Source organism: Rhinolophus ferrumequinum, chromosome 14 (assembly GCF_004115265.2).
Source record: "Rhinolophus ferrumequinum isolate MPI-CBG mRhiFer1 chromosome 14, mRhiFer1_v1.p, whole genome shotgun sequence".
Taxonomy (NCBI): domain Eukaryota; kingdom Metazoa; phylum Chordata; class Mammalia; order Chiroptera; family Rhinolophidae; genus Rhinolophus; species Rhinolophus ferrumequinum.
This window is the reverse complement of record NC_046297.1, coordinates 60896923-60910520: the sequence shown is the minus strand read 5'-3', so window position 1 is coordinate 60910520 and position 13598 is coordinate 60896923. Positions and strand designations below refer to the sequence as shown.

Genomic DNA, 13598 nt, shown 5'->3' with positions numbered 1-13598 from the left:
CTGGTTAGTGTGAAAGTGACACCTTGCCTCGAGTGTGTTAGGAGGACTGGACATGTATGGTTCGTGGCTTCCTTGCTTGTAGCTGTCAGACCTGCAGCTGACTTGAACCAGGTTGACGGTCCACAGGATTTCAGGCCCAGCACACCCAGCCAGGAAACAAACCGAGGTTTCCCAAGTAAAAGTGCCCTGTACTATCAATGCAAAACTCTATGAGGAAACGGAAGTTCTTCTGAATTTACATAAAAGGACAAAATAATAAAGAGCATGAGCTGGAAGCCTCTGGCTTTAGGCCAGAGATGAGCAGAAGCTCTGAGAAAATCCCTTTTTCTGAGGTTCAGCATCCATCAGTCACTACTTTGGCCACCTCAGGGCACAAACCACAGGGCGAGCTGGAAGAGGGAGGCTCAGAGGTCACCTGGCAAGGTGAGAAAGTAAGTACAGGGAGGTTTTGTGACTTGTCTAAAGACACACAGCCAGTCCATGGCGGATCCTGGACTGGAATCTAGGACTCCTGGAGGCTGGGTAGATAGTGAGGAACATAGCAATTACTTAAGACACAGGAAACAACCAGAGTGAGCAGGCGACCGCATTAGATGCTGAAAACTGGGCACTGAGAACTGTTGGAATCTAATGAAATTATTTTCAGAGTAAACACTAACCATAATACTAACCATAAGTTAGTGCAGTGAACCTAAACTGTGCCAGGTACTTTACTGGATGCTCCCCACACATTAGTTTTCTATGACAAAGATGGTTATTCCCATTCAGATGAAGAAACGGAGGCTGGAACATGTTAACTTGCCCAGGACCACACAGATGCTGAGAAGAAACGTCAAGATTCTCCCAAATCTTTCTGCCCTCAAAGCCTGAGTCTTGACTGCTTAGGATAATGATTTTCATCAAAAGTAGGGGCAAAGAGCTGAATGTCCTCATTTATTTAAGGTTCCCATATGTTCACACCCTAAACCCTCCCAGAAAAGGTCAGGACGTAAAGTTAAGACAAAAGTACAAAAATCTTTGAGACAAATATTTTCATGAATTGAAAGTAGGCTGGTTGGGGTTCCATGTGGGTGGCACAGATGCTTTTTGGATAAGGCTTGGTGTTATATGTGCGTGTGCTAGGAGGCAAACACCAAGATTCTCTTTGTGTCTTTTGGGCCCAAAGTCTCCTAGTAGGCCAGGCCAATGGAATGGGGCCTGTTTTTTCTTAACTTTAAAATCCAAAGAATTTATCAAAGTTGGTCAGACATTGACACTGCACACCAGGGCTCATCTGAACACTTGACCAGGCTGGATTCCAGAAGGTCTAATTAGCTAGGGAATGTTGGGGAAGCTCCAAGTTTCCCCTAGAGAGGATGGCGCCATGTTAGTTCACTCCCAGAAAAACCTAGCTACCGCCCTCACAACAAACCCGGGGCTTGCTCACCAGCTGCAAGAGACATAAGACGACAGGCGTTTCAGAGCAACAAGGAAGTTATTTTTTGCCTTGTGCCGTCTTGGCGGCCAAGGACGAAAGCACCAGCTTTGGGGTTGGAAGGACCTCAGTGTAGGTCCCAACCTTGAACTTAACTCTTGCTGCGTGGTAGGAAGCAATTATTTTAAACTTTTCCCTTCATCACGTGATTGGAGTTGATTAAAACGAGGGCCATCCAGGGCCGTTCCCGACGACCAGTCGCATTGTGGTCTAATGGACGTGCGCCAAGCTGTACACGGCAGCCCTGCTAAAACCCACTCAGCACACGGGGGCATGCAGTTCACCCCACAGAGCTCCCTCTCTTTTCCTAGTCTGCATTCTGTTAACGCCCAGTGCAGGCACTGTGGCTAATTCACCCACCACGTGCCAGGTACGAGGCTAGGCAGTTGGGATGGAGAGAAAATCAAGACAAGGTTCTCGCCGTCCAGACACCGCCATTCCAAGAAGAGAGGCGCAGTCAAGTAAACACCATTGCAGCGAGGCCTGAGGCATGTAATATTAGAAATCGGCAGAGGGAGCGGACACAGTCCAGAGGACTGAGAAGCTTGAAACAGAAGGAACACAGGCCCTTTAAGGAATTTAGCTACCCGTCTATTACATCACCAGCATGGCTCAGAAGCGAAGGAATACTCACCAGCGCTGATAGCTATCCCAACAGCTCCTCTCTCCAGCATTTCGCTTGTATCTCCATGGGTCTCTGCCCCCCTTGGCTCAGGTCTCCTCATTCCGGCCTCTAGGCCCCCGGCCCCAGTGGCATGTTATGGATATACTTGCCTGACCTAGACCTTCTGTACTCTGGAAGATGATCCACTCTATGACCTGCAACTATGAATGAGAGACACTCCTCCTTCCACCCTGCCCTGTGGTCCCCTAAAGGCCTGGCCAGCCCAGCCTCCCCAACAGGGACTAGATACATGTAAGGACCTACGAGTCGTCTGATGGAGCCAGAATCCAAATATAAGTGGGAGAGGGAAGTGGCCGAAGCCGGTTATGGAGGTGGACAGGAGACCAGTCTGATTCCTGCTAAATAGTCTGGACTTTATTCTGCAGACTTGGGGAGCCACTGAAAGGCGTGATGCAGGGAACTGGCAGGTTCTGATTTGCCTGTCCCGGGATTACTCTGGTGGTGACAGGGTAGGGTTATTGGAGAGAAAGAGACAGGAGCGAGGGGAAAAGTCAGTGCGTGAGGCTGTAGGCTGTTACAAAAATGAAAGTGCGATTTGAGGAGAGAACACCAGGCTTCCCTGTCACTCACTGCCGGTGCCCTCAGTCAGGACCTCCCAGGAAGCAGGGGCAGGACCGACCCGGGGACCCTCTCAGTCATCCTCATAGGTCTACAGCAGCCCATCCCGGGGCTGATCCTACTCCATAACCGTCATCATTCTCCTCTTCCTGCTCCCCTTCCTTCTTCTCCCTTCCTCCCTCTCTCCCTCTCCTCCTGCTTCTTCTCCCTCCTTCTCCTTCCTCCTCCTCCTCCTTCTTTTTCTCCTCTGTCTCTCTCCCCCCTTCCCCTCTCTCTCTTCTTCTTCCTCCCTCTTCCTCCATCTCTCCCTCCCTCCCTCTCTCTCTTTCTGGCACACTCTAGAGCAATATGCCTTGCCTCCCGCCTCGATCTCAAGCCTTTCTGACAGGAAAAAAAACGGGAAAGTAAAACAAAAAAGCAAAAACCTATTTGTAAAAACTAATGGAAAACCAATCAGCACTTTCTGAGAGAGGCAGGTGTGTCGTGCAGGAGGGCTGCTGCCCTCACCACTTTAAAACAGAAGCCTCTGGGGGAAGGAGCAGCCACCAAGGTTTGGTCCTTCCAAGTCTGGAAACGCGGGGGTGCTTCACAAACATTGAACACAACTTTTGTCATGGATTCCATCATCTCAGAGCCCGGAGGAAGAAATGACAGCCCTCTCCAATGATCCTGGCCGGCAGGTGAGAAATACAGACCCATTAAACAGCACCCCTGGGCCCCCTTTTGGGTTTCCCTTGGGACCATCTGCCACCTTCCGCGCACCCAGAACTACCTTCAGTGACTCTCACCAGGTCACAGCAACCTGTTTACAGACATCTAGAATTCCCAGGCACTTTTAGGACACGGGACTCGGGATGTTTCCAAATGGGCAGCAAAGTCCTGTCTCAGAGAAGCCGTTCCTTCGGATCTATTTATGCCGATGTAAACACTTGCCAAAGAAACAAGGCACGTGGGCATGCGCCGGCTCTGCAGGCCCTCGGCTTGCTGCAAAAGGCAACTGGAAAGTCACATGTCATAACAGTGGAAAGTACATATGCAACTATTCTTAGCCCTGGAATGTATACACTGTCTCCCTGCCCAGCGGTTCTTTCACAAAGCTCTAGAAAACTGTGAAAGCGCCTTCAGCATAAACAAATCCAGAACTCTCCCAGGACAAATCATTTGCCAACTGAAGGAAAGGCCTGGGTTTATGGTTTCACTTGGAGCCAGAGGTGGAGACTCTGGAGGGACGAGCCGGACCAGACATCGGCGGATGGTACTGCCACAAAACAAGGTAAATGTCTCTGACGTTTCATTCTTCAACAGGTAGACCGTGAGGCATCATCCAATAAACACTGCCCAGGTTACTCTTGGGTCTGTGCTTCCTATTTATCCCATCTTGAAAACAAAACCCTAAAGACTTCATGCAGTCATATTCTCAAGGGGAAAAAAGAACATTGCAAAGGTCCACTTTATCCCTCCTTCCTGTCTAGTTAGCAGAAGGCCACGCCCCCAGAATGACGTCCCTTCGGGAAGGACTAACACCCAGAAAGATGCTTGGATGAGTTTACAAAAATAACAGATAGGCTGAGAATCTAGAGAAAGGCTTCTGGTGGGCAAACGCATAGACTGTCATTTTGCTTTAGGCTAACATTTCCATTCCTGACAATAGAGTAACTTCCAACAGCCTTCACTGTTTTTGTTTGTTTGCTCGTTTTTTCTCAGATTATCTGAAGATGCTGTTTGCCTGTTACCTTTGAGAGGAACCATAACCAAAAGGAGAGGCGTGAGCTGTGAAGTCTGGAGGGCAGGTGGCCTCCCTTTCCAATCTTCACTACAGGATTTTCTTGGCGATACCCTCACGCGTCTTGGAGAAAGGATGCAGATGCTCTAAGGTCTTGGAGACTCCACAGCCAAACCCTCCATCCAGCACATGCTCCCTCGTGGGACTTCTTCCCCTCTTTGCAGGATGAATGAGTCATCGCCAGATGGGCTGCTCTTCAACGACCATGACTTCTCCTCCGAATTGTTGAGGCAGCTCAATGGCTTCAGACAAAACAGCATCCTGACTGATGTGAGCATCTGTGCTGGGGCCTGGGAGGTCCCCTGCCACCGAAATGTGCTGGCCTCCAGCAGCCCTTACTTCAGGGCCATGTTCTGCAGCAACTTCCGGGAGAGCAGTGAGGCCAAAGTCCAGCTGAAGGGCGTCAACTCCATGACTCTGGACCAGATCGTCCTGTATGTGTACACCGGGGCGGTGCACATCACAGCTGACAACGTTCTGCCTTTGATGGAAGCCGCCTCCATGCTTCAGTACCCCAAGCTGTTTGAGGCCTGCTCCTCCTACCTCCAGAGCCAGCTGACCCCCAGCAACTGCCTGGGCATGATCAGACTCTCTGAGATCTTAAGTTGCAAGACCCTCAAGAAGAAAGCCAGGGAGGTGGCCCTGACGTACTTCCCAGAGGTGTCCGCATCGGCGGACCTGAAGGAGCTCTGTGCTTTGGAACTGAGGGACTACCTGGGAGATGACGGGCTCTGTGGGGAGGAAGAGAAGGTGTTTGAGGCCCTCATGGTTTGGATCAAGCATGACCTCCAGGCCCGGAAACGATACATGCAGGACCTGTTCCGGCTGGTCAGGCTTCAGTACATCCATCCGGCCTTCTTCCACCACTTCATTGCCAATGACGCTCTCCTGCAGTCCTCGCCTTCATGCCAGGTCATCTTGGAGACAGCCAAGAGGCAGATGTTTCCTTTGTATGGCGCCACCAGTGCCCCAGACCTCCAACCTCCGTGGCACATCCCCCCAAGAAACTCTTACCAAGACTTCCTCATCCTCTTGGGTGGAAGGAAGGACAACCAGCAGACCACCCGGGACGTTCTGCTGTACAACAGGCAGACTGGCCAATGGCAGAGCCTGGCCAAGCTCCCGACCCGGCTGTACAAGGCGGCGGCCGTCTCCTTGCACCGCAGCGTGTACGTGCTGGGAGGCATGGCTGTCGGCGCACAGAAGAGTGTACCCAGTCACAATGTCTACGTCTTCTCTCTGAAGCTCAATCAGTGGAGCCTGGGGCAGCCCATGCTGGCGGCCCGCTACTCCCACCGAAGCACTGCCCATAAGAACTTCATCTTCTCCATCGGGGGCATTGGAGAAGGGCAGGAGGTCATGGGCTCCATGGAGAGATTCGACAGCATCTGCAACGTCTGGGAGAGCGTGGCCAGCATGCCAGTGGAGGTTCTCCACCCTGCAGTCGCTGTGAAAGACCAAAGACTCTACCTTTTCGGGGGAGAGGACATTATGCAGAACCCTGTGCGCCTCATCCAGGTAAATGGCTGGTCCTTCCCGTTGTGTAAGTACACGAGAGTGTGCGCACCTGCACACATACAAACATACTCACACGTGCATATATACGCACACACGCACACACACAGCATACACACACAGGAATGTACATACATACACGTATAGGTGCACATACACACAGAGACACATGTGCAAATATATGTTATACATACACACATGCACATATAGAAACATACTCACCCATGCATATGTACGCACATAGATACACATACACATGAACACACATACAGAAATGTACATACATACACATATAGGTGCGCACACACATAGACACATATGTACACACCTATACATACACACATGCACACATACATATATACACACATACATAATACACACATTTGTCATCTGCAAGAGAAAGAAAAAGGAGGGAGGGAAGGAAGGAAGGAAGAAGGAAGGAAGTTTAATTTCAGCAAGATTTTTATCCATTTATAAAGCCTTTTTGTGTAAGATTAATTCATATAAAGGTACATCAGGTACAATCCCTATCCACAAAGAGTTTAACTTTATTTGAGAAAAAAATGGTATATCTAAAAGTTCAAGGTAGAACACACTGAATGTCAAATAGTGAAGTCCTATAGGAATTTGGTGGGTGTTTCTAACCCAAATCAGTAAGGATTTAAAAGAAGATTCCGAAGCATGGGTCCAGTCTGTTACCAAGTGTCCTGGAACCTGACCTCAGATCTGCTGAGTCAGAACCTCTTTGAGTGGGATCCTGACATTTATGGTTTACAAAAGTCACCAGGAGATTCTAATGTGCAGCCAGATTGTGAAAACCTTGCCTTACGTGATAAGTAGATGCTAATTTCACTCACAAGCTCTCTGAGAAATGTAATCAATAAAGACCCAAATTTCAGAATACTAAGTGTTTCCCAACTTTATGCAAGTGCTAGCAAGTTCTGCAGTTCATCTACTGATATGAAAAACTTGAATAACGAGCCTATCTTAAACTAATCAAGGAGACCCCTGAGATTTGCGTGTTCATTTATAAAAGTGACATTGAGTGCCAATCACGGTGAAAGCCCTCGGGACACAGCCCTGGCCAGTAAATTGCACCTACCCTCCTGGAGTTTACAAAATAATTACAATTCAGATGCTGAATAGAGGGGTGCTCCAAGGGGGGGAGTCTACACCAGTTCAGAGGGAATCGGGGAGCTTTGGAGGGAACTATGTGAGGTTGGTTTAAGCTGGCCTGAGCAGAGAGGCAAGAGAGGAGAGAAAGCAGGGGAGAATGAAGAGTAAAAGACGAGGGAGAATAACTGGGTGGATGAAAGGATCTGATGTGGACGGAGGTGGATGGGAAGCTTCTCTGAGCAGACAAGTCTCCCATTCTCTGCAGAAGGCAGAGTCATCTGTTGAGCGAGTGCTGGTATTCCCAGGTAAGGGAGTAGCTGGTACAAAGACCCTGAAGCAGAAAGGGGGCACAGCCCATCCCCTTGAGAAACTGAAAGCGTGACAATGAAGCTGCCACACAGACCAATGGGGAGAAAGGTAGTGTACCAAGGCGGAGCTGGGGTGGGGGGGTAGTTAGTCCCCACATAATCCTCATCAGCCCCCTTCCCAAGCTACCCTGAGCAACCCCTTCCCTCTTGGACTACTGCCCCTGCATCTCTCCTGTAGAAATTCTGGAACATTCTTGAGGGACGGGTGTTGGTGGAAATGAGACTGATCTGACCTGGCTTTTTAGGTTTTGTCAAGGAATTGGGTTTGTAGGCTGAGAGTAACGGGGTGAGTTAAGTAATCAAATTTGCATCTTTAGAAGCTCCCGGTGGACACCGTGTGGAGAAGGGATCGGAGAGGGCCTGAGTGGACAAAGGGAGGAGAGTTGGGGGACAGTTCTAGAGGTCCAGGTGACAGACAGTGGTGGCTTGGGCTAAGTTGCTGCCAGAGGAGATGCAGAAAAGTGACCAACTCTGATTTAATTCTTTTCTTGTTTTTTTTTTTTTTTTCCTCTTGCCTACACTTCTCCAACCCATATTTCTGGCTCCTCCCTGACCATCTAGGCAGATTCTGAGTCTGTTCCAGATCCCACTTGTTTACTTAAGCCAAGCGAGACGTGTTTTGCTCCCTCCAAGCTCTGGCCACACAACACAGATGTAATATAGTGCTTCTATATAAAGCTAGAGCCTCTTTTTTTTTTTTTAACCATTTTCCAAAATATGGTGAACAAATATGACAATGATTCCACACTGCAAAATTGTCAGCTTCCTAAGAATAAATACAAAGCTCAAAAAAATCTCTTAAGTTGGCATATCAAGAAATTCATAGTACAAACAAGACCCTTACAAAACAAACAAACACCACGAATATGCAAGTGATCCTTTTACACTGCAGTGATGAGAAAGGGGAAAGTTATTAATTGGGGAAGCTTTCTTATCTCTATCGCATTAGCTTAGAAATGGAAATTTTACTCATTTAGATATAGTTTAAGAAGAATGTTTGGGGTTTCTTGATGGAGTAGGTTGGGTTTTCAGAGGTTCCTTCATAGGATGGTTCACGAGCAGGATGTATTCCGTTAAGAACTATACTGCAGAGGGGTTACTGTGTGAAGTGTGTGAGTACGTGTAACTTTCCACCTGGCCTTCTTTCTACCTCTGTTGCTGGAGGGCTTTAAGCAGATCCTAACAATAACAAAATATCACTTCCTCCCCTGGTCAGAGACCATCCTTTGATATCCTTGCCCCAGCCTCTCTGGGGGGGTTATGAAGATCCTGAGCAAATGTTTAATCTATTTTTGAAACCATACCCAAATCTGATAGAAAACAGAAGGCCAGAAGACAATTACTCACTCAAAGAAAATGCAACCAGTGTTTGCTTTTCCCCCATGGTTCCCACTTTCCAAAGAATGTCACTTACATATTTCCCAATAAAACCCTGTGGTTTGACAGCCATTGTGATTCTCCCTGTCTCTAGCTTTTGGTCTCCTCTATGCTTCACTGACTTAAAGGATTGACACAGACTTCAGGAGGTCTGTCTCCAGTCTCCAAAGCTTCCATCAAGTAACGCCACACCTACATGGTCCCAGGCAGAGTCTTGAGGGTGGAGGTTCAGAGCATAGACTGGGCTCATCCAGTCCAGCTCTTCCACTCACTCAGGCTGTGTGACCTTGGGCATATCACAACCTCTCTGAGCCTCAATGTCTTATCTGAAAAATGGGGGGGAAATAATAGTACCTACTTCATACGGAGGTTGTGAAGATCAAAGTTGGTAAAGTGATAAAAAAAAAAAGGCCTTTAAATATGATGGCGATTATATTTTATACAGAAAGGATTTCCAGAGAAGAATACTGTGCCATTTTCCTCTGTAAATGAATGTTTTTGTTCCTTCTTGTTTTATAGGAAGTCAATCCTATATGTCTTGTGCTAAATTTTACCAGTAATGAACTAATTTACATTTCATATTTGGACTTGAAACTGAAGAAATTAACAGGAGAACATATTCTGGGAATCATGATTTGCTGCCCTGTTTCAGAGCATGGCCAAGGAGTCCTGCCCCCGCCTTTTTGCTCTTTTTTTCTTCTCTTATGCCGCCTTTTTCTATGATTCTAATGAGTTTCAGGCATGAACTGTTCAAAAGCCTTCCTCACTTAGCCCCATATTTATTCTTGGCTCTAAGGCCCTCTCAGATACACTAAAACAGTTAGAAATTTAAATCGGAGCCAGAAATAAAAATAATTGAAAAAAATCATTGGTTTCATGAATATCCAAGTTGCTCCATTTCTCATTAAAAGAAAAAAATGTTCCAAGCAAGGTAAGCAAATTCACACTACAAGGCATAACTCTTGGTCTATCTATAAAAACTCAGCCACTGATCTCATGGAATCACATAAAGACCAATTTCTAGTACCATTTTTCTTTGTTATTTAATTATAGTTCTTTTTATTGATGGTAATATGCTTACATTTTAAAAATTGGAAAAAAGTGAAAAGATCACTTCTATTTTATATATATATATATATATATATACACACACACACACACCAGGGATGACCAAAAATGTATACAAGTGGACACTTGGGTCAACGTTGTTCAAGCAGTAGTTCGCCGTAATCAGAAGTGTCTGGAGGCTGATGGGAACCACTTTGAGCACCTCTTGTCATTGCAGAAGTCAAACAGGACTTGCATGCATCTTCTGTTATCGGTATATATTGAGTGTTGCAATTTTAATAGTTTTCCTTTCTTAAAATGTGTATACATTTTTTTGGCACCATACTTGTGTGTTTGTGTGTGTGTGTGTGTGTACACACACGCACATGTGCACATATATATCACTTTAAAAGGCAGAATCATTAATTATATTTCTCCCTCAGGTTTATCACATTTCCAGAAACACATGGTTCAAAATGGAGACGAGAATGATCAAGAATGTGTGTGCCCCTGCAGTGGTGCTTGGGGAGCGGATTGTCATCGTGGGAGGTGAGTCTGAACCGAGGATCGCTAGGCTGGGCACAGACTTGGCATCTCCCATGGAAAAAGGGTCACTAATAGACAGACGTTGTTCTACAAGACCGTCTTTTAAAACCACGTCCCTCTAGCTAGTGGAATGTGGATGATGTGACAAAGTTCTTTTCTCATCCAGAAGTTTCTCCCTGTCTTTATCTGTAAACAGGAATGAAATAATACCTATTTGACAGACTTGTTGTGATAATAAAACGTGCTCCCTTATCAAAAGCACTTAGCACTATTCCAGACAGCTGCCAAATGCTCAAAAACTGCTACTGTTAATATTCACTACTGATGGATCAGTCCTCTGTAATCACAGGACAGTCGCATGGTTAAGAGGACTGGTTTGGGGGTCAGATAGAGCTGAGTTCAAATCCTGACTCTGCCACTAACTGGCTGTGTGCTCAAGTTATTATTCTGTATGTGCCTCAGTTCGCTCCTCTGTAAAATGAGGATCCTAAAAGTACCTACCAGATAGCTCTGTGGTGGGAGCTCCTTCTTTGGATTGTTGTAGCTCTTGGATGGGTGTGTGAGACAGATGAAAAAGTCATTGGAAGCAGGAAGCTGCTCCCAACTGAAGGATGGCTTACGTGCCACCGTAACTGGGGGTTAGGGATGCAGGGGCCAAAGTCAGAAAGATCTGGGTCCAACCCCAGCTCTACCACACACTAGACCTTGGACAGGCTACTGAAACATCCACACTTTAGTTCAAAGTCCAGCCTCGGTGTTAGACAGAGACCACACACGTCCCTGGACTGCTCACCTCCAGTCCCAAAGGAGCAGTGCTGACCTTGCCAATATGCCATTTGGTTTTCAGGTTACACACGGAGGATTCTAGCTTATGACCCTCAGTCCAACAAATTTGTCAAATGTGCAGACATGAAAGACCGGAGGATGCACCACGGGGCCACAGTCATGGGGAACAAGCTGTACGTGACAGGCGGGCGGCGGCTGACCACAGATTGTACCATCGAGGACTCCGCCTCCTTTGACTGTTACGACCCTGAGACAGACACCTGGACATCCCAGGGACAGCTGCCTCACAAACTCTTTGACCACGCCTGCCTCACTCTTCAGTGCATACCCCACACTTCCACCTTCCCGTGAGGTCGACAAGAAACCAATATCCATATAATAACCCTAAAAAAATAAAAAAAGCAAAAAAAAACACAAAAAACCAATGCTCATTGGCCCTTTTTGAATTCCAGGTGGACCTCTTGAGCCAATCACCGTTTCCAGGGATCATGCTGCTATAGCTAGCTAGCCCTGGATCATGTCTCTACAGGCAGAGGTCAGGTTAACTATTGTCATTGACACCTTACCCTAACTGCACATAATGACACAAAGTGATTCCCCCAAAAAGGAAGAAATGCTGGTCTGACAAAAACCACATCTGCCCAGAACATTGTGGAACTTTGGAATGAGAGAGCTAAGAGACCCAGAACAGTCCCCGGAAGCACTTGCTCCAGGTGGCAGCGTGAGCAATAGGCCGTGACTGTGTTTCTCTGCATTCTATGGACATTGGAATTCCAGAAAAGTATGTGCAACTCCGTATCTCCTATTTGCAACACTGTCTGTGCTGCCAGAATAAAGTTTATGAGTGCTGCCAAATGATGTTTTTCTCCAGCCTCTGGGGAGCTATAAACCTGCAGAATTAATCAGGATTTTCATTTTGGTAAATGTTATGAGAATTGCTCTTCTGAAGAAAGCCAACAAATTCCTTCAGAGATTCCAGCAAGTATTGCCTTGCCAATGCCAGGGCTGACTTTCCCTATGGCCCCCTTTATGTCAAAGTGCCTCGCAGGCTGGTCCAGTCCCAAGCCCAGGAATAAGCCGGAGCTGGCAGCACATTACAACCACCTGGGAAAATGTTTGAAAACGGGACCGAGCCCCATTCAAGATGGACAGATGGGGATTCTCAGAGGCGGGGCCCAGAGCTCTGTATTTTTGAAAAGCATCGTAGGTCACTGTCATGTACAGGCAGAACCACTGCCCTGCTCAGCTCTGTGCACTGAAGACCCTCATACACTGGTCCCATTCCCATCCTGTTCTGGCCAGCCCTGTCCCAGGCCAGCGGTGCAGACAAAGTCCTCGCCCCACCACTGGAACCATCTGGAATGAGCCTTGCGGTTCTGAGCTTGGAAACAGAGTGCCCCAAATTGAGGTCTTCCTCCCTGTCTGATTCTCCAGGTCCATGTTCTGGGCTTTTCCTTTTTCCCTAGTTTGTATTTTTCGCAAGTCGGTTTCTCCTGCTGGGGTCTGCCCTGTTCCCCGGTCCACTTGGCTGTGGTCCAGATACCCTGCCTGATGGTCAGCCCTGCTCCTCGGCTTGGTCACTGTCCCCTTAGCTGCTGGCTAGCTTCTTATTCCAACCTATTCTCTTTGAACTTCTCTATTCAGGCTCTCAATCCCACGTCTCCCTGAAAGTGTACTCATAAAGGTAACCAGGGACTCCTACAGTCCCTAAAACTGGCAGTCCATTTTCATTTCTCATCGGGCGACCAGTCAGCAGCATATGGCACAGCTGACCTCCCCACATCTTGAAATCCCTTCCTCACTCCACCTCTGGGACACCACTCACTCTTCGCCTCCTGTTCCCTGCAGTTTATCCTTGTCTCCTTATTTTCCTGACTAATAAATGGTGGTGTACCCCAGTACTCAGTCTTGAGACTTTCTTTGTGTCTACTCTCACTCCCTTGGTGAGTGAGGTCGTCCAGCCCAAGCTGTAAATACCACCCAAATGCTGCTGATGTCCAGTTTTCTCTAATCCCAGACTCCACGGCTCGCTCTGCATCTCCACATTGATGTTCAATAGAAACCTCACCCTGAACATGTTCAGGATCATCACTCCGTCCTCCCCAAACCTGCTTTTCCCATAGGCTGCCCCATCCTGGGAGGGAGAGGGCAACAGCTTCCTCTCAGTTTGTCAGGCCCAAAGCCTTGGACGCTATTCTTGATGCTTCTGTGTCTCTCACACTCCACTCCCTTTGTTCCAAATATATCCAGGGCCCAACTCCATTTCATCACCCATAGCTGTAAGTCTAATCTGAGCCTCCATCTTTCTCATCCGAACTGTCGTGCGGGGGACCCTGCTCACTG

The 13598-nt window shown here is 47.5% G+C and overlaps 1 protein-coding gene across 2 annotated transcripts; it reads left to right on the top strand.

Annotated features, from left to right (window-relative positions):
- The first annotated feature begins 3765 nt into the window (after positions 1–3765).
- On the top strand, positions 3766–13146 carry KLHL38 (kelch like family member 38). Of its 2 annotated transcripts, none has more exons than XM_033125720.1 (4): positions 3766–3990; positions 4422–6043; positions 10367–10472; positions 11317–11472. In XM_033125720.1, exons 2-4 carry the CDS (start codon positions 4630–4632, stop codon positions 11342–11344), a joined length of 1548 nt encoding a protein of 515 aa, XP_032981611.1. In that variant the 5' UTR covers positions 3766–3990; positions 4422–4629; the 3' UTR covers positions 11345–11472. The 2 variants fall into 2 exon arrangements, with proteins under 2 accessions (XP_032981611.1, XP_032981610.1); XM_033125719.1 differs by having other exon boundaries at positions 3770–3990; positions 4422–6018; positions 11317–13146.
- Positions 13147–13598: the final 452 nt, after the last annotated feature.